General features: G+C 39.9%; 1 protein-coding gene across 2 annotated transcripts in view; it reads left to right on the plus strand.

The window, feature by feature from the left end:
• The window catches only part of mbnl3 (muscleblind-like splicing regulator 3), a 183,661-nt gene that overhangs the window by 56,526 nt on the left and 102,878 nt on the right, over positions 1-24,257 (plus strand). For both annotated transcript variants that reach the window (XM_039766224.1, XM_039766225.1), the window contains exon 2: positions 8,520-9,550. In XM_039766224.1, coding sequence (XP_039622158.1) covers positions 9,377-9,550 — 174 coding nt within the window. In that variant the 5' untranslated portion in view covers positions 8,520-9,376. The remainder of the gene's footprint in view (positions 1-8,519; positions 9,551-24,257) is intronic.

Consider the following 24,257-nt stretch of genomic DNA (forward strand, 5'->3'; position numbering starts at 1 on the left):
GGCTTCCAAGCCCTCTACCCGAGGCCTCCAGCATAACCAGGACGGACGCCCCTCTCGGTCTGGAGGAGGCACAAGCCCTCCTCTGGTCCTCCTGGGCGACCACACGGGATATACCGGCATCGGGGCGCCGCCTGGCAGTGGCCACGGGTCCCTACAGGGCTGGGCTTCCAAGCCCTTTACCTGAGTCCCCCAACATAACCAGGACAGACGCCCCCTCGCGGTCTGGAGGAGGCACAAGCCCTCCTCTTGTCCTCCTGGGCGTCCCGGCCAGGTTCCAGCCCCAGCCGGGGACCACACATGAAACATTATCACTTATCTTTTCTTGTACTCTATTTTATTTTAAGAATATCATTACAAAGAATAAATTACAAACCAGTAAGATCTACAGTACTACATCTTTTTCAAAGTAGATCACATACTCCTTTCCTACCCATCTAGAGAACAGAGCAGGAAATAAATTTAATAATGTACAACAACAACAACATTTATTTATATAGCACATTTTCATACAACAAAAATGTAGCTCAAAGTGCTTTACAAAATGGAGAATAAAAAAATAGAAGACACAGTAAAAAATAAAAATAAGTCAACATTAATTAACATAGAATAAGTAAGGTCCGATGGCCAGGGTGGACAGAAAAAACAAAAAAAAACTCCAGACAGCTGGAGAAAAAAAATAAAATCTGTAGGGATTCCAGACCATGAGACCGTCCAGTCCTCTCTGTAGTCACTCAAAAATACAGAAATATCCGAAAAAGGTATCATAGCAATGTTGTAGGATGCCTGGTTAATTAAGGACAGTAATTAAACTCTGACAGATTTTAAAGAACTTTGAAACTTTTTTTTTCATAAAATGAATTAACTTCTTTTCTGTTTTTATGGAGAAGAATATTTCCTTTTTGATTATTTGGTAGGTGAAATATGATTCTTCTAGTTTAGCAAGATATGGTTTTATGCCAGTGGTGTGTTATCACAATTCTTCACTAAGCAATAATGTCTTGTTGGATATTACTCCACCTGAAATGTTACACGATTAAAGACTATTGTAAATTTAAGAATAATAAATAAGCAAAGATTGTTTTTCCAGTATGGTGTGATTAGGGAAATTTCCCAAAATGTGTCACCTGGAGAAGTAGCTGATTGATGACATCACTCACAATTAGGAGCAAGACCTGGATATATTTTTTATAGCCTGAGTCAATAAAGATGTCTGAAATGCACTATTTTTAGTTGAATTGGATAATGTTTAGGCACTGGCTTCTTTTCATGACAACCCAAACTGAATTGTGCTTTCCCAAACACTGCTTCAGTTTACTTAGAGATTCGCTCTTTTAGATAGATAGATAGATAGATAGATAGATAATTTATTAATCCCAAGGGGAAATTCACATACTCCAGCAGCAGCATACTGATAAAAACCAATATTAAATTAGAGAGTGATAAAAATGTAGGTATAACAGACAATAACTTTGTATGATGTTAACGTTTACCCCCTCCGGGTGGAACTGAAGAATCGCATAGTGTTGGGGAGGAACGATCTCCTCAGTCTGTCAGTGGAGCAGGACAGTGACAGCAGTCTGTCGCTGAAGCTGCTCCTCTATTTGGAGATGATCCTGTTCCATGGATGCAGTGGATTATCCATGATTGACAGGAGCCTGCTCAGCGGCTGTTGCTCTGCCACAGATGTCAAACTGTCCAGCTCCATGCCTACAATAGAGCCTGCCTTCCTCACCAGTTTGTCCAGGTGTGAGGCATCTGTCTTCTTTATGCTGCCTCCCCAGCACACACCCGCGTAGAAGAGGGTGCTTGCCACAACCGTCTGATAGAACATCTGCTGCATTTAATTGCAGATGTTGAAAGACGCCAGCCTTCTGAGGAAGTATAGTCGGCTCTGTCCTCTCTTGCACAGAGCATCGGTATTGGCAGTCCAGTCCAATTTATCATCCAGCTGCACTCCCAGATATTTATAGATCTGCACCCCCTGCACACACAGTCACCTCTGATGATCACGGGGTCCATGAGGGGTCTGGTCCTCCTAAAATCCACCACCAGCTCCTTGGTTTTGCTGGTGTTTAGTTGTAGGTGGTTTGAGTCACACCATTTAACAAATTTCTTGATTAGGTTCCTATACTCCTCCTCCTGCCAACTTCTGATGCAGCCCATGATAACAGTGTCTTCAGCGAACTTTTGCCCATGGCAGGACTCCGAGTTGTGTTGGAAGTCCGATGTATATAGGCTGAACAGGACCGGAGAAAGTACAGTCCCCTGCGGTGCTCCTGTGTTGCTGACCACAATGTCAGACCTGCAGTTTCCGAGACGCACATACTGTGATCTGTCTGTAAGATAGTCCACGATCCATGCCACCAGGTATGAATCTACTCCCATCTCTGTCAGCATATCCCTAAGGAGCAGAGGTTGGATGGTGTTGAAGGTGCTAGAGAAGTCCAGAAACATAATTCTTACAGCACCACTGCTTCTGTCCAAGTCGGAGAGGGATCGGTGTAACATATAGATGATGGCATCCTCCGCTCCCACCTTCTCCTGGTATGGGAACTGCAGAGGGTTGAGGGCGTGGCGGACCTGTGGCCTCAGGTGATGAAGCAGCAGCCACTGCTTTTGAAAGCACTCATATTATTTGTGGACTCTGCAATATATTTATTACAACTAAAAGAATAGTTTCTATAACAGATAGTTAGGAAACATTAGGAAGGTTGGCTAGTTTAAGGAGACGTTATATTTGAGGTGCAGTTGTTATAATATACTGTAAAAATATAGATTTCTAATTATTCCAGTTACGAGTATACTCTGTAATAAGTACTTTAGAAATTGTGGAAATATATTATTGTCTAAAGGTTGGTCTCTGTAACAATATCCATGAATTGTTTCTGACATGGTACCATATTATAAGTGAGTGTTGAACTATAAGATTTTTATACAGATTTAATTAATTAATGGCAGCTTGTAAACAGGGCAAGGAATACAAGGAGGAAATTCTGTATTCAATGCTACTTTCCATTTCAGCTATAGGTGATGTTGTATATGCAAGTTTGGAGAAGTGATCAATTAATTTTGCTGCCCTTCTGGTTTGCATTTTATTAATGTCCATTTGTAAGAAATTATTTACCCCCTCTAACTTGCAATACATTTTTCTGAGAATGTTTTTGTGGGTATCTCCAAAGGTGTACTGTACTGTATTTTTGACAGCGGTATTAACTTATCTGGAGAAAATTTTATTAGTTTTCATATGCTTGCAATAATCAATTAAATCACCAGTTACAAGATGAAAAAGTAGGGCTTGATATTCAAAGTTGCAGGATAAGTAAAGGAGAGCATGGTCAGAAATAACTGGCATCTTCTTAGCAAGATTTGACAGAAAGTACAATAATGTTATTGATAAAGTTATATTCAGTTCGTGAGTATCTTTTGAGAACTATGACTTCCTTTCTCCAACTTTTTCCAGTTTTGGAATTTTAATATGTTTATTTCAGTTGGTTTGTATATTTTATTATTCATCCAGCAACACCATTTTGTATTCTGTTTATTGCTGCAGGAATTTAATTTAGAGAAGCTATAACAGTCATGTGACATGATTACTTCTTTGCCATCATTCTCAATCTATTTAAGATGGCAATTTGCAGTATGTTGTTATCCAAACATTGGATAAATTCAAGTTATAGTTAAGGACAAAGAAATCAAGTTAGTGTGAAGTCCTTTTGTTTTATTTGTTTTGTCTTTCATTCTTTTATTTTTTCTGATCCAAACCACTACATATCTTGCAGCTCCTTTTAAATAGAAAAAAGAATATTATCTTGTATAAGAGTGGAAAGACCTCCATAAGTCTGAGAATTTGTGATTTTTTTAATGTAAAATTATTCAGACCGTTTTAAACATGGTTGTGGTTTAATACATGGGTAAATCATCTTCTGTTATACTGTACAATAGTGGGTGATTGCACATTGTGAGGGCTGAAGGCATAAAATTAGTTATATATTCTTTGTATGTCTTTGTTGTGGTGGGTGGTATACTGGTAGAAATGAGACACCAGTAGAAATTGGTCAACAGGTAGAAATTTTCATATGTCATTTTTATCACAGTTTAAGAAATCAGGAAGCCACCTTTACTTGTTGCAAAAGAGATGTTGGGCAGGGGGCGTTCAGTTACTTTCTGACACACCTGGCTCTTCTCACAATGCACAACCACAACCCTTTCCTTCTCCCTCCGACTTTTGAAACTGTTTACAATCACGTCATTAGACTTTGAAGACGTTCTGACCATTCTTTCAGTATACCTATCTGTTCAGGTTTTTAGGATGATTTGCATTTGTGTCTCAAATTATGTTATTTGTTCAGTGTTTTCTTGTAGTATTTGTATTTTATTCTGATTTATTGTCTATTATTATAAATTCAAAGCTTTGTGTTTCTTGGATTTATCTTTATTCAGTGTTTTATCCCAATATTGTTTATGCAGTGCCTTGTATTTGATCTTTTCTTGCTTTTTTCACTGTTTTCCAAACAGGGAAACCATAATTATGTATCAATTATCATAGTTATCCTGACTTTGTTTTATTTTTTTTAACACATTTTCTATTTCTTAGAACTTTATTTGTCCCCAGGGGGAAATTTGTATTTTTATAGAAACTTACACGCACACTATGGTCCGAACACATACCAAATGACTAAAAGAAGAAGAAAATTAAAAAAGAAAATAAATAAAAACATCTAACTTGGCAGTTGCAGTGTGGCATTTTGCAGGCTTATTGCTCTTGGTAATATGGAGCCCCAGTAGCATATCCTGACACACGTTTGCTGAATAATGCATTGGTTGAAAGTATTCAGTGCTAGTGTGTCAGAGAGAGGACGTGCAGCATTTTTCATAATGGCACTTAGTTTTGTATTAATTCTTTAGTTTGCTACTATCTCCAGGGGGTCCCGAGAGCTTTCCATAACTGAGTCTGCCCTTTTAATTAGTTTGTTGATTTGCTGGGCCTCTGTTGAATTGATGTTCTTGGTCTACCGCGCCACAACATAGAAAATCATACTGGCCATCACAGAATTGTAAAATATGTGAAGAATGTCATTATCCACATTAAAGGAACGCAGTCTTCTAAATAAAAGACAGCCTGCTCTGCCCTTTTTTATATAGTTACTCTGTGCTATAAGACCAGTCTAACCTGTCATTCATGTGGACCCCTAGGTATTTGTAGGATTGCACCACCTGTATGTTCACACCCTGATTAGTTAATGGACCTATAGGCAGTTTAGTACTGCAAAAGTCAATAACCAGTACCTTGATTTTGCTGATGCTAAATTGCAGACAATTCTTTCTGCACCCGGAAACAAAATTTTCCTTCTGATTCCTATACTCTATACCGTCTCCCTTATCAACACACCTTATAAGTGACATGCCCTGGTGTTATATTTGTAGTCTGATTTGCATAGAATAAAGAGAAAAGGAGATACAACTGTTTCTTGTGGTGCTCCAATGTTGACCACATGCAAATAAGAGACACAGTCCTTGAGCCTCACAAACTGCAGTCTACAGAAGAAATGGTCCATTATCCAGGGCACAGCAGTCTCATCCAATTGCTTATCTCTGAGTTTACCCCTTTACAGGAGTGGCTGGATGGTATTGAAAGCACTGGAGAAACTAAAACAATATAATCCTCACTGTGCTGCCAGCTTTATTCAGGTAAGGATAAACCCTCTGAAGCAGTTAGAAAATAGTATCCTCCACTCCAATCTTTGTTTGATAGGCAAACTGCAGTGGGTCCAGGAGGTCACCCTCAAGAGGACTCATATAGTCCACAACCAACCTCCCAAAAGATTTTCATAATGTGGGACATAATTGTCACTTGTCTGTAGTCATTAGGTAAAGACGCACCTGTCTTCTTTGGAGCAAAAACAATGTAGTTTGATTTTCCACAGCAAATAACAGAGGATTATATAAAATTGGTCTACAGAGGCCTTAAAAACTTGAGCACTGACTACATCTGGTCCTGTGTCTGTTCCTGAGTGTAACTTCCCCAGTTGTCTGCTCAATTGGTCTTCAGTTATGGACAGCCCCATACTGATGGTCAGACGTGGCCTGTTGCCACCATCAGAGGTGGCCATTCCAGATGAAGTGAGAGGATTTGTTGATGCAGTAACGATTTTGATGGGGGAGTGGTCTTTGGAAGAATGTGGATTTTTGTTATCCTGTTTGTAGTTTTTTAGTTTGTAGATTTTAAGTTTGCCTCAAAAAGAGAATCAGAAAAAAAGAAGTAGACAACAGCTCTTCCACCCCTCTCCTACTCCACCCTATCTCTTACCTTTCCAGTTAGGCCACTATCCAAAACATAAAGTTACCATCTTTTGATATGATACCCAGCAGGGCATGCCAGAAACAAACAAGCCTCCCCTGACGATGTAACAATGAATACGTAGCACAAGTCTGTTTCATAATGATTCTTTCATTGCCATGAGTAAGACACCACTCTGTAAATCACAACAGCATATCTTACTGCATTATCAGATAAAACGGCTTTCAAAAATAACATAAAATTACATACTTTGTATATTGTGGTATTCACTTTCAAATTAAAAAATAAATAGTTAATGTTTTGGCTAAATTGAATTATAAATTTACATTTCTAGTTTCATTATAAGGTCTAACTTGGCACAAAAGCTATAAAATGTGTTACACCCGTGCATTTTGGTTAGCATACTTTGTAATATATGTTCTGTGCTGTATAACTGTTGTAGAGAGATAAAATTAAAAACAATTTGCTTTATATATGTCACATAGGCTTCTATTCCTAAATTTCAGTGTTGGTGGTGCACACTACTAACTTTCCCCTTAGGACAAATAAAGTGCTGTCTGTATTAAATAGTATAATGACTGGTTTTTTAAAAGGGTCACATTTTTAAACTTGCATTTTTTCGAGCTATCTGAGCTGGAGTGATGAATAAGCTAAGGAAAATACAAGAGATACAAACATTACTGGATTCATATAATATACCTCAAACCATTGCAGATGCATCATGTATATGTTAAACACATGCATTTGTATCTTGAATTTTAGCTATTGATTTTGTATAATAACTACATGTATTCATATGAATTTGTAAAGTATGCATTTTGTTTAACAAATTATAAAAAATACTGAATTAACTTGGCTGTTGACAGCTACAGTCAATTAAATAAACTTCAAATATATTAATCCCATCAATGGCAATTTTTGAGAATTCTCAATGTGACATTATTTATATTTGTAGCTGATTTTGTGATTTGTTTTTTCTTTTCACAACTAGACATCAGCATTAAAATTAGAAAAGCAAACCATATATTGAGAATGTGTGTGTGTTTTTTTTTAAAGCCTTTGTTCTTGTGTGCTCTGCTAGGCAGGGCTAGAATAGGGCAAACCCCCCCTTTACCCACCACCACCACCAGCCAGCCAGCCTATTCCCCCATATCTCCGCACCACCTCCATCGTATACGCACTGCAGCGTTACCTTGGGGCTTGTCTCCTGCACCTTCAGTTATTGGCACTGGGCCATGGACTTTGAATATCACATTGTTAACTACGACTTACCAAATCGCTGCACCTTTCTTTGATTATCTTCACTCTTTTCACACTCCATTCTATTTCTTCAGCCATGTGATAATTTTTGTTAATCCTTCTTTTTTTTCCTTTGCTTACTTGTTTCTTCCACCTTAAGCTTTCCTTCATATATGTTTTATCCTTTTTAAATAACTGTTGCTTATTCAAAAATATGTTGCCATTTTAATTAGATATATTACAGTAGTCTTTCACAGTTTTTAGAATTATAATCCAAAATCTAGTACTGCCTCCTCCCCTTTCTCAATGACACTGTGTCTGCAGTAAACCCCCATTACAATTTGAGTTGCATAGATAATATCGGTAATGTATCAGGGAAGACAGAGAGAGAGAAAGAAAGAGAAGGGGGGTTGACGCGTCAGGCTTTTTTCCCCTGTGCGGTGGGCATAGCAATGAGAGTGTCTGCCAGAAAAAAAAATCAATATGAGACAATCTTTTTTATTGGGCAACTGCCCAGTAGCTTTTTCTAATGGTGTTCCTAATTGGCTACTACCTTGTACCATGCGCAGCTGCTGCATGTGGAGAAATGCCCTTTCTCTCTCTCTCTCTCTCTCTCTTTCTCTGACTCCCTCACTTTCTCTTTTTTCAAATATCTACAATGGCTGCTGACTCCTCTTTGCAACAACCTCAACATTATTGTCATTGTTGGAAATTTTCCTGTTTTTGTTTCAGATAACAAGGCGGTGCAACAAGCAACAGAGTCTACAGATCATACAACATATTAGAGCTGCTCCTGGGAGTTACTATTACAGAAACGAGAAGCTTGCCTGCCTGCCTGTTTTTCTTTGCTTTTCTGTCAGCCACCTGCTTTATTTTTATTCCTTTAAACCTGGACCAATTGTTCATTGACTTGTAATAAATATTACTTTTTTCATTTGGTTTAAATATGTCTGTTTTATGTTTTTATGTTTTTCAATATTAGATTGCTGGTAAAGAAAAATAAGGAAGAAGTGGTGCCTTCTTTGAAACAGCAGCTTTTGCAGCCTGTCGCCAACAACAGTAGTGCTGGGAACCCTGAACTGGTTTTTCTTTTAAGTTCTTCTTTTCTGGAAAGTATTTTGAAATTTGCCATTGTGTGCAGTAATCCTTTCTCCAAGTAGACCATCATTTGTATTATTTTGCCTTTGTTCACTGAGGATATAATTTTTAATTTTTTTCCTTTGTTTTATTTTTTCTATTTTCAGTTGGTTTTCAAATTGCTGTTGTTCTACCTTACTTGGAGAGCAGTTACACTACATTGGATTTGATTTTACCCTTTTTTAATAGGATTTTTTTCATTATGCTTAAAGAGTTTGTATATTTGGAATCTTGGTTAAAAATATAAAAATAAATAACTGATATATGTACACTTTATAAAAGAATTGAATGAAAATGGAGCATTAAGTACTTATATTGTGGAATAAAGTCAGAATTATTTATTATTTTTTTACTAGTAAAAGGATCAATGTTTCCTACTCCAAAAGGCAGTATGCAAAGTTAACTCCTTTGAAATCTTCACCAAATGCATTTTCTGAAGAGCTGGACTCTATGTTTTATTTTTTCCAAAGTTATTTTTTCTGCTGATACTCATTACGCAGCTAGTACTAGTGGGAATTTTATTTTGCCCTTTGAAGAAAAAAAGGAAGTGTAATTCATCGTTATATTTTGTTCAACCAAAGGAACATTTACTTCCTACTTTTTACCACCTGCAAGCATTTTGAGGAAGTTAATCTTTTTTCATTTAGAGGGGGCCCTAGTTTTATTCCCCCCTCCAGTGTGAGTTAACTTAAGTTCCAGACTATGGCTGTTAATGTTTCTATGAGTCGTGACACAAAATGGCTGACGCTGGAAGTTTGCCGGGAGTTCCAGAGGGGCACCTGTTCTCGTTCTGATTCTGAGTGTAAATTTGCCCACCCATCACGGAGTTGTCATGTAGAAAATGGGCGAGTCATTGCCTGCTTTGATTCTCTTAAGGTAAGGAAAGCACCTTTATCTCTTGGATGCAACAAACTCGGTCTTTTACTTTACTGTGCATTTACATTTCTTAATCAATTACAAGTATACCATTACTGGTTATTTGTTGAAATGTTTCAACTTTAAAAATGTACTTGTAGGTAATTTTATCTTTAGGGTAAATACTAATAAGTTTAGGAAATACCTGCAAAGAAATTTGTCAGGATAATTTAGTAGTTACTGATCTAAGTTAAACTAATTTTCATATAATCTTTATATAACAAACCACTGCACCGTTTTTATAAGTAGTAATTTATTTGTGTTGTTATTTCTTAAAAGGAAAACCTTCTTTAAATTAAATTAATATAAACAGTTAATAAAAATGTGTAAAATATAATTTTTTATTGTTTAGTCAGTATTTCCAGGTTTTTCATTTTTTATAATTAATATCACGGTATAAATTAATGTTTCAAATGGCAAATGGTCAATGCAACATATTCACATGTTCTCCTTATATTAATGCCAACTTATAATAGGTATTCACAAACTTTCAAACTAACATCTCCCAGCAGTGTTTTATTAGAGGCAATTGTGTAACCAATTTTTCACATTTTTAAAGAGTTAAAAATCAGTTTGCTTGAACAAAATGCATTTTGAATAATATTTTATATATTAAAACATTTGTGGTCCAGGAATATGTGTCATAGATTCTACATCATAGTATTCTAATTACTGTATAATTTTAATGTTTTTTAAGTTTGTGTGAGCTTGATGGAAAATAAATTTTGTTGTATGATTATCTTTTTCTGAATTGCTGACCATATGAAATGTACTGGTATTATTTAGTCTTAAAGGAACTTCACCAAAAATGTGAATGTTAGTGCCTGATTTTTGTATTGGTAATTTGCATGCTGAACTTTTAGTTACTGTACATTTTTCATAATGAAACTAGAATGCTTGTTGTTGGTTGCCTTTTATGTATATATGTATTTATTTTTTGAAACCTCAGTTGTGAGAGGTATTTCTGTGTAATAAATTTAAATTATATTGAGAATAGATTTATAGACTTACTGTAAACTCTGGATAGAATACTAAAATATTCTACATTTTAAACACTCTATATGAAGTGTTAAGGACTTTGTAAATTTATACAAAATGTCAATCAATTTAGCATTAGTCTTAAGTAAAAAGTTTGCTTTTTAGAGTGAGTAATACATCCATCATTTAATGCCATGTATTGTTTAAGGGTATGTTTTTCAGTTTAGTTAATAACAGCTAAATGTATTGTATATTTTGTCAAATGAGTCATCTATAAGCTTTGTGTGGCTTTATGTCTCAACGTGTTTATTAGTTAGAATTTCTGTTTGAAATAGTTAACCTTTCCAGCAGAATAGTATTTATTTGAATTATGCTGCCTCTACTTGGTGCAGACATGACAGGGAATTGATTTTAATGAAACTTAGTAGAGAAAGGCTTTCAGGCAGCATCTACAGAGAACCTAGTTTTGACAGGCCAGAATCCATTATTCCTGTTGGGCTTAATTATTTATAGCTCAGTGCTGATGAGGCACTGTGGAAATATGTAGCTTAACTACATATACTAACTTTTTATTATTTATATGAGAGATATTATTATTGTTAGTGGATGATTTAAACTTCATTAAGTTTGGACTGTTGTTTACTGATTAATGACAGGAGTTTGTTTACATATGAGATGGAACGTGTACTTATTGAGACACAGTATTTTGAATTTTGTACCTAAAATCAAGACTATACCGAACCTATATTTGATATTACTTGTTTAACTCATTTTTTCATTTATATTAATTGTAATTATTTTCTAGCTTTTAAATTTGGCTCCTGATTTATTTAATTAATTCCATGATGTAAAATAAAAAAGCTATTTTTAAAAGTGTAATAACTACAATTTTAACAGGTTTTATTGTGCTTTGGTAGTATATAGTTCCTAAACAATGTTAGGTTTTGGTTATCTATATGCTTTATATTATAGCAGATGGTTGATTAATTTCATTTATTCCGTCTTATTAATGTGCTTGTATTTTTCTTTAATTAAACTCATACATTTCAACTGTTTCAACTATGTATTTGTCTTAACATATTCTTTGTGATGAGTACAGTTACTGTGAAGGAGTATTAATGGTACTGAGCTGAATATAGAATCTAGTTTTTGATAAATATTCCTTGATAATTAGAAAGTGTATTTTGTATACCTTGGATGGTTAGTTACATCTTTTAGCTGTTTAATAGGATGATACAGCTTCTGCACATTTGTATGCCTTTTATTGACTTACTATGTAAATGTCCTGTTGCTTTCCTTGAACTTGTTTAATTTTGTGGTACTGGTATGAAATTAAATGTGTTAATGTTCTGTGTATGGAATAGATTAAGGTGAATTTTGCATATAGTGTAAATGCAGCTCCTGAGAGCTTTGATTTGTTGTTGTTCCCTTGGGTTTGCAGGTAGATGATGCAATTTTTCACCTAGTCTTATTTACTTTGCGATTATTCCTTTATGAATTTCAAAACTGTCTGCAATAATGTTTTAATAATTTTACAGTGGACAATTCTAGATATTTTAGTTAGTAGTGGAAAGTTGCATGAAGTGTTTATTACATTTTATTAAGAATATATAATACTTTTTTACTTGAGATCTTGTGTAAATCATTTAATGGACATCTTTTTTTTGTATTTTAGTTAGAGAATAGTAATAAAGCTATTTGGTGGTTGTTATGTCACTATACATTTGGATCTTATTAAAGAGTTTTATGTTTCTTTCTTAAAGATTATCTTGTTTTGTAACTCGTTCTTCTGTGAATAATACAAAATAAGTGTCAGTAAGACCCACATATTTATTCAGTCTTCTGTCCAAAATACTGACATGATTACTTATTGTATGAAAGTTTAGTACATCTTCATTTTCATTTCAAATGAAAATGTGCCGCAGTAGTTAGATCTATTGCTAAGCTTCACAGTCGTGAGTTAGCATGTGAGTTCAAGCACTGTATTTGCAGATTGTACTTATTATACGTGTTAAATTAATTGTTGTAATCCAATTTGACTGAGTGTGGGTATCTGTTTCAGTCTGCCCAGTGATTGACTGACACCATCCACATTTGGCTCCACCTTGTACTAGGGATGGGCGATATGGTGAAAATATAAAACCTCAATCTTATTAAAATGTATTGTCAGTTTATGGTTTATCCAAAAATTTCAACATAGAAATCACTTTTAACTACACTGGAGGAAAAACAATCAAAATGAGAAGGTTGTCCACATTTTACAAACTGAAAACACAATTATATACTTCATAGAAATTGTGAAATTAACAGCCTTGTCACCCACAAAAAGGTTTTGGGCAGCCACCCATATATTGTCCCAGGCTGCAAAAGGGTTTTGAAGTAGTACTCGTGCCTATTTTGAGTCCTAAACTGAACTGAATAGTTGAGAAAAATTGCGGCTTTATAAGCCGAAAAACGGAAGTGTTGTCATCTGTCTGGAACTGGATGTGATGTCATTCTGGGTGCTGGAGCCGGAAGTGACGACACTCTGGCTGCCAGAAGTAATGTTAAATCAGGCAGGTTCTCCCGTATTTGGCGTGCAGAGATAACAGAGGTAGGTTTAGTGCACCCCACCACCCCCTGGCCTGGCTTGGTAATTACCTCCACCTGGTCCAATCAGCTCAATCCTAGTTGCATGTGTGTGACAAAATATAAAACACACACACACACACATATATATATATATACTAGTAAAATACCCACGCTTCGCAGCGGCGAAGTACTGCCTTAAAATTTTTACTAAGAAGAAAATTAAACCTTTTTAAACTGAGGGAAAATATACCAATAATTATTTTTTAAGGATCTCTTTGTATACCACATTGTGAGTTCGGCCCTCTGGTTCTAATATGATCAAGCTGTGCGCTGAGCTTACTCTTGAGCATGCAACGTACAGTTGACCATGTGAACAGTAATCTTGTTTCAAATCTCACAGCTTGGATTGCTGCTGTCATAATCGGTTTGAGTTTCATGGTTTGTTTCAATTACGACAGTATTTGTAGGACATGTGTTGAAGAGACATACGGTAAGTATACAACCGGTTTCATCGATAACTTCACATCCAGCTTTTGAGAGTTTAAACATTCATAAACATCAAAGTGTCCACTACTGAAATCGTCACCTGTGAATCTAAGATGTTTAAGAGGCATTGGCGGTTGTCGAAAGGTGTAAAATATTTGGCCATTTCGGTTCACTTGAAAGCAACAACCGAACAATTCAGCGGCAGCCATCAACTCGCATGCAGATGCATAGATGAAGAGCTTAAGCATTTCACTCTTATAGTGCTCCTGTGTAGAATAATTATCTCCTGTACCGTCATCAGTCCACACCTTGAACCTGTCCCAGTCATTCAATACATAAGACACAATGTTCCTCCGGATATCAAGAGTGAGCCTGATATGGCCGTGCAATATGTAACAAAGAGAATGGAAAAGGTAGGTGCCATCTCTGGGCATGGAAACCACTAGGTAAGTGACAGCGATGGTGATCACCTTGATAGACATGTTAATGGGGGTACGGTTGGAATGATAAAGGAAATGGGTACCTGAACAATGTAAAGTAAGTCTAAAATACCTACACAATAACTATAATCGTAATAAATGAACAATAAAACAGCGGAGAAGCCGTGGATTAAATAAAAAGGCTGTAGTTATCAACAGGGAGACGTGAATCCCGTGGCGAAGCAAGAAAGGAAATGTAGAGACTGGAGCGACGGACGGCCTTATATAGGCAGGCAGCCAACAACGTTGGAGGCGTTGGGATGGGGGACCCAACGCTGCATCACACGGTGACTGAGCTGCAGGCTATGGACGTATATATGTACGTAAGTAGGATTCAGTTAGCGTTGGGAAGCCTTGTACCAAATTTCTTGAAGATGGGCCCATAAGTAACAAAGACCGTTGAAAAGTTCAATATGTCGGCTGACAGTGGCATCATACCACCGAAATAAGTACGTACATCGGTTTTGGTTAGCGCAGAGAAGCCACCTACCAAATTTCGTGAAGATGGGGCCATAAATAAGAAAGTTCAACATGGCGGACATTGTCGACCGTTATCGTCCATTATGACCGTTACGTGCAGAATTTCGAAATGAAACCTGCTTAACTTTTGTAAGTAAGCTGTAAGGAATGAGCCTGCCAAATTTCAGCCTTCTACCTACATGGGAAGTTGGAGAATTAGTGATGAGTCAGTGAGGGCTTTGCCTTTTATTCGTATAGATATAGATATATATATATATATATATATATATATATATATATATATATATATATATATATAATATATATATACAGCACATCACTTTTTCCACATTTTGTTATGTTACACCCTTATTCCAAAATGGATTAAATTCATTTTTTTCCTCAGAATTCTACACACAACACCCCAAAATGACAACATGAAAAAAGTTTACTTGAGGTTTTTGCAAATTTATTAAAAACTAGCAGAATACCCGCGCTTCGCAGCGGAAAAGTAAGTGTGTTAAAGAAGTTATGAAAAAGAAAAGGAAACATTTTAAAAATAACGTAAGATGATTGTTAATGTAATTGTTTTGTCATTGATATGAGTGTTGTTGTCATATCTATCTATATATATATATATAGCAAAATACCCGCGCTTGTCAGCGGAGAAGTAAAAAGAAAAGGAAACATTTTAATGATAACGTAACATGATTGACAATGTAATTGTTTTGTCATTGTCATGAGTGTTGCTGGCATATATATATATATATATATATATATATATATATATATATATATATATTGTAAAATATGCAACAGGAGACAGCATAAAGTTTTGGGGTCCGCCAGCCCCGTATAATGTACAGAAATTATATTGCTTTCGAGTCAAATTATAAAGAAAAAGATCATTCATAACGCGACGCCGAACCATGGCATCGGGTAGGCATCGAACTTGGAGACCTGATTCAGACGTCTGAAGTCGTTACAAAACCTCCAGGAGCCGTCCGGCTTGGACACGAGGACGATAGGGCTGGACCAAGGACTATGGCTTTCCTCAATTATGTCCATGTCCAACATTACTTGCACCTCCAGTTCCACCTCCGCGCGTTTTGCCTCCGGGAGTCTATAGGGTCTCTCCCGGACGATTACCCCGGGGTCCGTGACGATGTCATGGGCAATCAGCGAGGTCCGGCCGGGTGACTCACTCACTACTTCGGGAATGGCTCGGAGGGTTTGGGTTAGTTCCTGCCGCTGCCTGGGGGTTAGCTCTTCGCCGAGGTTAAGGGCAGTTGTGGTCGTGAAAAGGGAGAGTGACCTATGGGAGGCGGGAGGCTCCTTCCGGTCTTTCCAAGGTTTCAACAAATTGACGTGATAGATCCTCTCGCTTAGTCGACGATTGGGTTGTTTCACCAAATAGTCGACGGGCCCTTTTCTTTCCTTAATCTCGTAAGGCCCTTGCCAGTGAACGAGCAACTTGGAGTGGGAGGTAGGAACGAGCACCATAACTCGGTCCCCCGGGCGGAACTCCCTGAGGACAGAGTTGCGGTTGTAACACCGGGCCTGCGCTGCTTGCGCACGAGTCACGTGTTCCTTTAGGAGGGGTCCAACTTTTGTTAGCCGATCGCGCAGTTGCGCTACGTACTCTAATATGTTGGAGGAGGGAAGGGCCTCAGCCTCCCAGCCCTCTTTTAATATGTCGAGGATTCCTCGGGGTTGTCGCCCATACAATAACTCAAAGGGGGAGAAGCCCGTAGAGGCCTGGGGTACCTCCCGGTAAGCAAAAAGCACGAGCGGGAGGAGTTGATCCCAGTTCCTACCGTCCGCGTTGACTACCTTGCGGAGCATCTGCTTAAGCGTCTGGTTAAATCGTTCCACCAGCCCGTCAGTCTGCGGGTGATAGACAGACGCTTTCAGGTGCTTTATTCTCAGTAATTTGGCTACCTCCCTGAACGTATCCGAAGTAAAGGGCGTACCCTGGTCCATGAGGACTTCTTTGGGAATGCCGACCCTGGAAAATAAGTTGACTAATTCCCGTGCGATGCTCTTAGTATTAGCGGAGCGCAGGGGAACCGCCTCTGGGTACCGGGTGGCATAATCCACCATGACTAGTATGTATTTATAGCCACGGGATGAGGGCTCCAGGGGCCCTACTAAGTCGACCCCTATTCTTTCAAATGGGACATCAATCAGGGGTATGGGGACTAGAGGAGCACGGTCCCTCCTAGGAATCTGGCGGATCTGACACTCCGGACAGGATTGACAGTAACTCCGGACCTCCTTGTTAATCCCAGGCCAATAAAAGCGGAGCTTAATCCTCTCCAGCGTCTTTTCGGCGCCGAGGTGGGCGCCAAGGAGGTGAGCGTGTGCTAACTCGCATACCTCCTGCCGGAAGGTACGCGGGATTAGCAGCAACTTCCGCACCTCGCCCCCATGGGTTGCCACTCGGTACAACAAATCATTTTCGAGGACAAAAAAGGGCTCCCGTGGCGTGGTACCGTCGGCTAGTGAGCTATTCGGCAGAACGACAGCATTCCGGGCAAAGCGCAGGGAGTCATCATTCCACTGCTCCCTCTTAAATGAGGCTGGCTTGGACCGAAATTGATGGTCCAGGCCGCCGAGAGGGTCTTGTGATCTGGACCCCGGAAGAGTTCTCTGGCTAGTCCCTTCCCCGGCGGAGTCTTCCAGGTCCGAGTCCATAGCCGCAGGTACGTCCCCCGAAGCACCAGCGTCACTAGGGCCTGCCCTTATGCACGGCGTGGAGACCGCGGGAGGGGTGCCTTTCCCCCTCATCACTAGATCCAACAAGGCCCCGGGAGCAGTGGGTGTCTTACCGCTAATTTTTTTTGACCAGTCTTGTCCCAAAATCACTGGATAGGGGGGTTCAGGCAGCACAGCGACCATCAATTGGGTTAGTTCCCCCTTCCAAGTGATATAACACTGCGCGGAACGATACGACTTGGTCCCCCCATGTACACAAGTGACCAACAAATGTTCCTTCCGCCATTGTTGCGGCAAGACCAAACGGCGAGCTACAATGGTTATGTTGCTGCCGGAATTGAACAAAGCCACCACTGAGTGCCCATTCAACAACACTACCCCCGTGTTCGGAGTCGCCAAGGGATGCGGCGGGTACAGTACCTCTCAGGGTCGCCCAGGTGCAGTCCATGGCTCCGCCCGTGGTGTTGAGGGGACAGGTTGGTAACAAGTGGCCGGTCTCGCCACACTTGTAACAGCGCGGCGGGACCGGTTTCTCTCTAGGTCTCGCCGGCGCTTCCGCAGCGCGTCGAGATGGCTCGGGGTGGGCCGCCCGACCCTGTCGGTTCCCCCGAGCAGACCTTTCTGGCCCCCCGGCTCGGAGGACCGCGAGTTGACGCTCCAAAACGTCCAAGAGACCTGGCATATCTTTATATGCGTGCCCCCGGACCTGCTGGGCGAGGGCACTGGGCATTGCATTGACCAGGCCTTCACAGGCCACCTGCTCGACAACTCTCCGAGCATGGGGTTCTTCTGGCCGTAGCCAGCGCCCCATTTTGCCCCAGAACTCGAACGCCTGGGCGCGCGCAAACTTTTCAGGGTCAAACACCCAGTTCCGCCACTCTGACGCCTGCTGGCCCGGAGTGATGCCGTAGCGAGCCAAGATCTCAGGCTTCAGGAGGTCATAGCTCGTGGCCTCCTCCTCAGGGAGGTCATAGTAGGCCCGCTGCACGGGACCCTTCAGGAACGGCGCCAGAATGGACGCCCACTCGGACCGCTGCCACTCGTTCCGGGTGGCTGTCCGTTCGAAGATACTCAGATAAGCCTCGACGTCGTCGCGTCGGTCATCGGCACCAACGGCGGAGGCGTCAGTTTAGGCGGGTCTGGCCTGGCTCTCTGGGCCTCTACCAACCTGGCCTTGGTAGCCTCCAGCTCCCTGGTGGTCGCGGCTTGCGCTTGCTGCAGGGCCTGGAGCTGGGCATTTATACCCTGCAGCACGGTGTTAAGGTCCTGTCCCTCTGTCATTCTCCGGGATCCTCTATCCTGCCGACTACGCCACTGTAAAATATGCAACAGGAGACAGCATAAAGTTTTGGGGTCCGCCAGCCCCGTATATTGTACAGAAATTATATTGCTTTCGAGTCAAATTATAAACAAAAAAATCATTCATAACGCGACGCCGAACCATGGCGTCGCGGCCATTTTATTGGGGAGGAGCCGGAAGTGGAGGAATGCTGGGAAGGACCGTGAGGGAGGCTGGGATGTGTGACGTCAGGGCAAGATGGGGAAGGGCGGAAGTGCCGCACTGCGGTCAAAACTCGGCTATGAGGGAGGGAGGTCCTTTTTCCTATGAGAAAGCAGAGGGAGAAAGTTAGTACCCACCATTCCCTGCCGGCGAACATGTTCCCAGGTGCGTTCGAATCAGTCCGGCCTCCTACTCGCACGTGCGTGACAATATATATATATATACACAGACACACACACACATATATAAACATATATATATATACACCCTCTCTCTATATATATATATATATATATATATATACATATACATACATATATACATATACAAATATAGACATATATATACACATTTTTATACAGTTATATATATATATACATATACATATAAATATATATATACATATATATACACACACACATATATATATATACATATATACACATATACATATCTACATATATACTGTATATACACATATATATATACAAATCTACATATGTATATCTACATATATATATTAGGGGTGGGACTCGATTAAAAAAATTAATCCAATTAATTAGAGGCTGTGTAAGAATTAATCTTGATTAATCGCATGTAATCTACGTAAATTTGCCCCAAATCGCAAATGTTTTTTTAATTTAAAAGGGTTTTAGTGGGCGACAGAATCAAATAATAGACATGGACATGAATATTGTAAACTCAAGCTGTTTTAATTTCTGAAAAAAATGCTTTTAAACTGCATTTGAATTCAAAACAGAAACAAAAATATCATCCCTGGTTAAAATTGGGCAGACTTAAAAATAAAGTGGTAGTTTAAGTACTTTAAGTACATTTTCAGAATGGTATTGTCTTTAAATAATAATAACCAAAATTTCAACATAAAGTGCAGTTTTCTTCTTAAAAAATAAGTCAGAAACATAAAAGGTAATTTGACCAACTTAATCTTTAAACTCTGAGTAACCTCAGCCAAAATTATTTTGTACATTAGGCTAAAACAGTGTGATCATTGAACATTTTGTAATTAGATGTAATTAGAATTACTAACGGTCACGGAAGTCCAATGATCCCCAGTAAGAGCCACAAAGTCCGCTTTCTGTAATGCATCTAATTTTGCTTGCTTTTCAGTGTGCACAAAACCATGCTTTTATCAAGGCTTCGCTCGGGTAGTCTTTTGAAATGAAATTTTACTCCGATCAGTCGTAGGAACGCGCTTTATTCCGACTCTAACATTTTTGTAGCTGTGATGTGTGCATCAGTGTAATCGATGTACCAGGAAATCATGCATTGACAAAAGTTCCCCTTTGCTTGGAATTGAAAGTGTGATTAAATGCGTTATTTTTTTAACGCGTTATGGAGTACATGCATCGAAGCTTCTCAGCTGTGCTTGTGCTAAGAAAAGTAAACATTTTAAAAATAACGTAACATGATTCTGCGTTAACGCATATTTTTCATACGTCCCAAACCAAGGAGATCGAGGGTAAAATGAATGGGAAGCGCGTACATACTCAGTGCATCCCTTCTCGGGAATCGAACCTCGGATGTCGGCGCTAGAGGCGAAGCCTCTACAATTGCGCCACGGCGTGTGGCTTGTCTATTTGAGAGTACGTAGATCGAGGTATATATATATATTCACAGCGGAGAAGTAGTGTGTTAAAGAAGTTATGATAAAGAAAAGGGCACATTTTAAAAATAACGTAACATGATTGTCAATATACAGTAATTGTTTTGTGAGTGTTATTGAGTGTTGCTGTCATCAAGGATTTGATTATCATTATTTCTTTCAATCAGGGTCGTATTTGTAGGATGTGTTGTGTTCAAGTTACTGTACATTCCGTGTTTGTCAATCGATGTAAAGATAAGAGGTTTCATTCATCGATTCGTTTCTTACTGCATCAATAAACAGCTCGTCTTCCTCTTTATCTGAGATGTGACACACTGCATGCACGGGTTTTTTTTTTACACTGTCTTCCTTTAGCGGGACATTGACTTTTTCCACCGTGTGCTTTGTTTCCGCAGTAGCTGCACTTATGAATATGCTTGTATGTATCAGACGCTTCATATTTTTTTGCTGCCTTCTCAATTGTGTAATTCGTTTTTTGTTCAGCACTCTTTGGAACTGTTGCTTTTTGTCTGTGCACTGCGTCAGTTCACGTGAGCCGCTTGGTGTTTTTGCATCGAAGGTTCCCAGCTATGCTGGTGCCATCTCGTGTGATGTCCATGGCTGTATGTAATGTTAGTTAAGACCCGGCACTTAAAAGTTTCTCTCGTAGTTTGTGCCAAACACCACCCTGACCATCTCATCTTCCTCTGCATAAGCACAGTCCTTCACCCGTGAATATTTATGGACAGTGTTTGTATTGGATTGCCGCTGACGGACGGCCTTATATGGGCAGGCACTAAATTACAAACGCCAGCGGCAGCCTGTCTATGAACTTAATTTAAACTTTAGGGTTACATCGTGCTTTGTTTCCGAAGTAGCAGCACTCATGAATATGGTTGTATATGTCAGTCGCTCGCTTATTTTTTCGCTGTCTTCTCAATTATATAATGCATGTTTTGTTCAGCGCTTTTTTGAGCTCTACCTGGTTTCCTACGTACTGCGTTGATAGTCAGTTCATGTGATTACGTGGGAGGCGTGATGATGTCACATGAAACTCCGCCCCCCATGGCTATCCAGCTCAACTCCATTACAGTATATGGAGAAAAATAGCTTCCAGTTATGACCATTACGCGTAGAATTTCGAAGTGAAACCTGCCCAACTTTTGTAAGTACGCTGTAAGGAATGAGCCTACCAAGTTTCAGCCTTCTACCTACACGGGAACTTGGAGAATTAGTGATGAGTCAGCGAGTGAGTCAGTCAGTCAGGGCTTTGCCTTTTATTAGTATAGATAAAAAAACGGAGAAATCACATGTACATAAGTATTCACAATACTTTGTCGATGCACCTTTGGCAGCAATTACAGCCTCAAGTCATTTTGAATATGATGCCACAAGCTTGGCACACCTATCCTGGGCCAGTTTCGCCCATTCCTCTTTGCAACACCCCTCAAGCTCCATCAGGTTGGATGGGAAGCATTGGTTCACAGCCATTTTAAGATCTCTCTAGAGATGTTCAATCAGATTCAAGTCTGGGCTCTGGCTGGGCCACTCAAGTACATTCACAGAGTTGTCCTGAATCCACTCCTTTGATAACTTGGCTGTGTGCTTAGGGTTCGTTGTCCTACTGAAAGATGAACCGTCACCCCAGTCTGAGGTCAAGAGTGCTCTGGAGAAGGTTTTCATCCAGGATGTCTCTGTATATTGCTGCAGTCATCTTTCCCTTTATCCTGACTAGTCTCCCAGGTCCTGCCGCTGAAAAACATCCCCACAGCATGATGCTGCCACCACCATGCTTCACTGTAGGGATGGTATTGGATTGGTGATAAGCAGTGCCTTGTTTCCTCCAAACGTGACGCCTGGCATTCACACCAAAGAGTTCAATCTTTGTCTCATCAGACCAGAGAATTTTGTTTCTCATGATCTGAGAGTCCTTCAGGTGCCTTTTGGCAAACTCCAGACGGGCTGCCATGTGCCTTTTACTCAGGAGTGGCTTCCGTCTGGCCACTCTACCATACAGGCCTGATTGGTGGATTGGTGCAGAGATGGTTGTCCTTCTTGAAGGTTCTCCTCTCTCCACAGAGGACCTCTGGAGCTCTGACAGAGTGACCATCGGGTTCTTGGTCACCTCCCTGACTAAGGCCCTTCTCCCCCAATCGCTCAGTTTAGATGGCCGGCCAGCTCTAGGAAGAGTCCTGGTGGTTTCGAGCAGCAGAAATTTTTTTGTAACCTTCCCCAGATTTGTGCCTCGAGACAATCCTGTCTCGGAGGTCTACAGAAAATTCCTTTGACTTCATGCTTGGTTTGTGCTCTGACATGAACTGTCAACTGTGGGACCTTATATAGACAGGTGTGTGCCTTTCCAAAATGTCCAATCAACTGAATTTACCACAGGTGGACTCCAGTTAAGCTGCAGAACCATCTTAAGGATGATCAGGGGAAACATGATGCACCGGAGCTCAATTTTGAGCTTCATGGCAAAGGCTGTAAATACTTATGTACATGTGCTTTGTCATTTTTTTTTTATTTTTAATAAATTTGCAAAAACCTCAAGTAAACTTTTTTCACATTTTCATTATGGGGTGTTGTGTGCAGAATTCTGAGGAAAAAAATTAATTTAATCCATTTTGGAATAAGGCTGTAACATAACAAAATGTGGAAAAGTGATGTGCTGTGAATACTTTCCGGATGCACTGTATATATATATATATATATATATTTTGTAAAAGATGTAGAAGGAAACGACATAAAGGTTTGGGGTTTTCCGGCCCCGTATATTGTAGACGATCCACAATAAAGAAAAAAAAAGCAGGTCAAAACATAAACTAAACAGTTCATATGCGCAACGCCGAATCATGGTGTCGGCGGCCATTTTATGAGGGAGGAGCCGGAAGTGGAGGAATGCTGGGAAGGAACCGTGTGGGAGGATGGGATCGATGACGTCAGGAAAAGATGGAGGAGGAAAGGCGGAAGTAACGCACTGCGGGCAATCCCGGCTTATGGTGGCGGAGCGTCTTTTTTCCTAAAAGAAAGCAGAGGGAGAAAGTTAGTACCCCGCCATTCACTGCCGGCGAATGCCTTCCCAGGTGTGTTAAGATCCTTCCTCGGTCTCCCACTCGCGCGTGCGTGATAATATATATATATACGTAATCACGTGAACTGACTTTGAATGCAGTACGTAGAAAAGAAGGAAGAGCTCCCAAAGAGCGCTGAAGAAAAACGCGTACAAGCTTATTCATAAGTGCAGCTACTGCGGAAACAAAGCACGGTGTAAACCGTAAGTTTAAATTAAGTTTATGGACACGCTCCCGCTGCCGTTTGTCATGCCTTCGTCGAATACTTTATTCCCGAGATGCAAGTTTAATGAGAAGACACAAGGTATAAACGAGACTTTGGATCACTTTGTAACGGAGTTAAAATTGCTGTAGCGAGAAACTTTTAAGTGCCGGGTCTTAGCTAACATTAAATAAAGCCGTGGACATTGCAACATCACACAAGAGAGCATATATACATATATGCATATATGTATATATGTGTGTCTGTGTGTATATGTATATGAACTGACTGAACGCAGTACGAGTGATCACTTCCATGCATCAAACCTGTTAAAAAACCGCATTACACAATTGACAAGGTAGGAAAAGAATATGCTCCGAGCTGGGCTCCACAGCTAACGCGGTCTTGCGGAAGCAACTTCGTCACGCTGCCACCAAATACTCACAGAAAAATTCCCAAGTTAATACACACGCTGTCTCTATAGAGTTTTTCCACACTCAGTGTAAACCCGTGGATTAAATAAAAAAGGCAGCTTCCTTGGCAAAGCAAGGAAAAAGGATGGCCTTATATGTCGTTCATTTATAAAACAGCGGAGAAGCG

Source organism: Polypterus senegalus, chromosome 10, assembly GCF_016835505.1.
Source record: "Polypterus senegalus isolate Bchr_013 chromosome 10, ASM1683550v1, whole genome shotgun sequence".
NCBI classification, from domain to species: Eukaryota; Metazoa; Chordata; class Cladistia; order Polypteriformes; family Polypteridae; genus Polypterus; species Polypterus senegalus.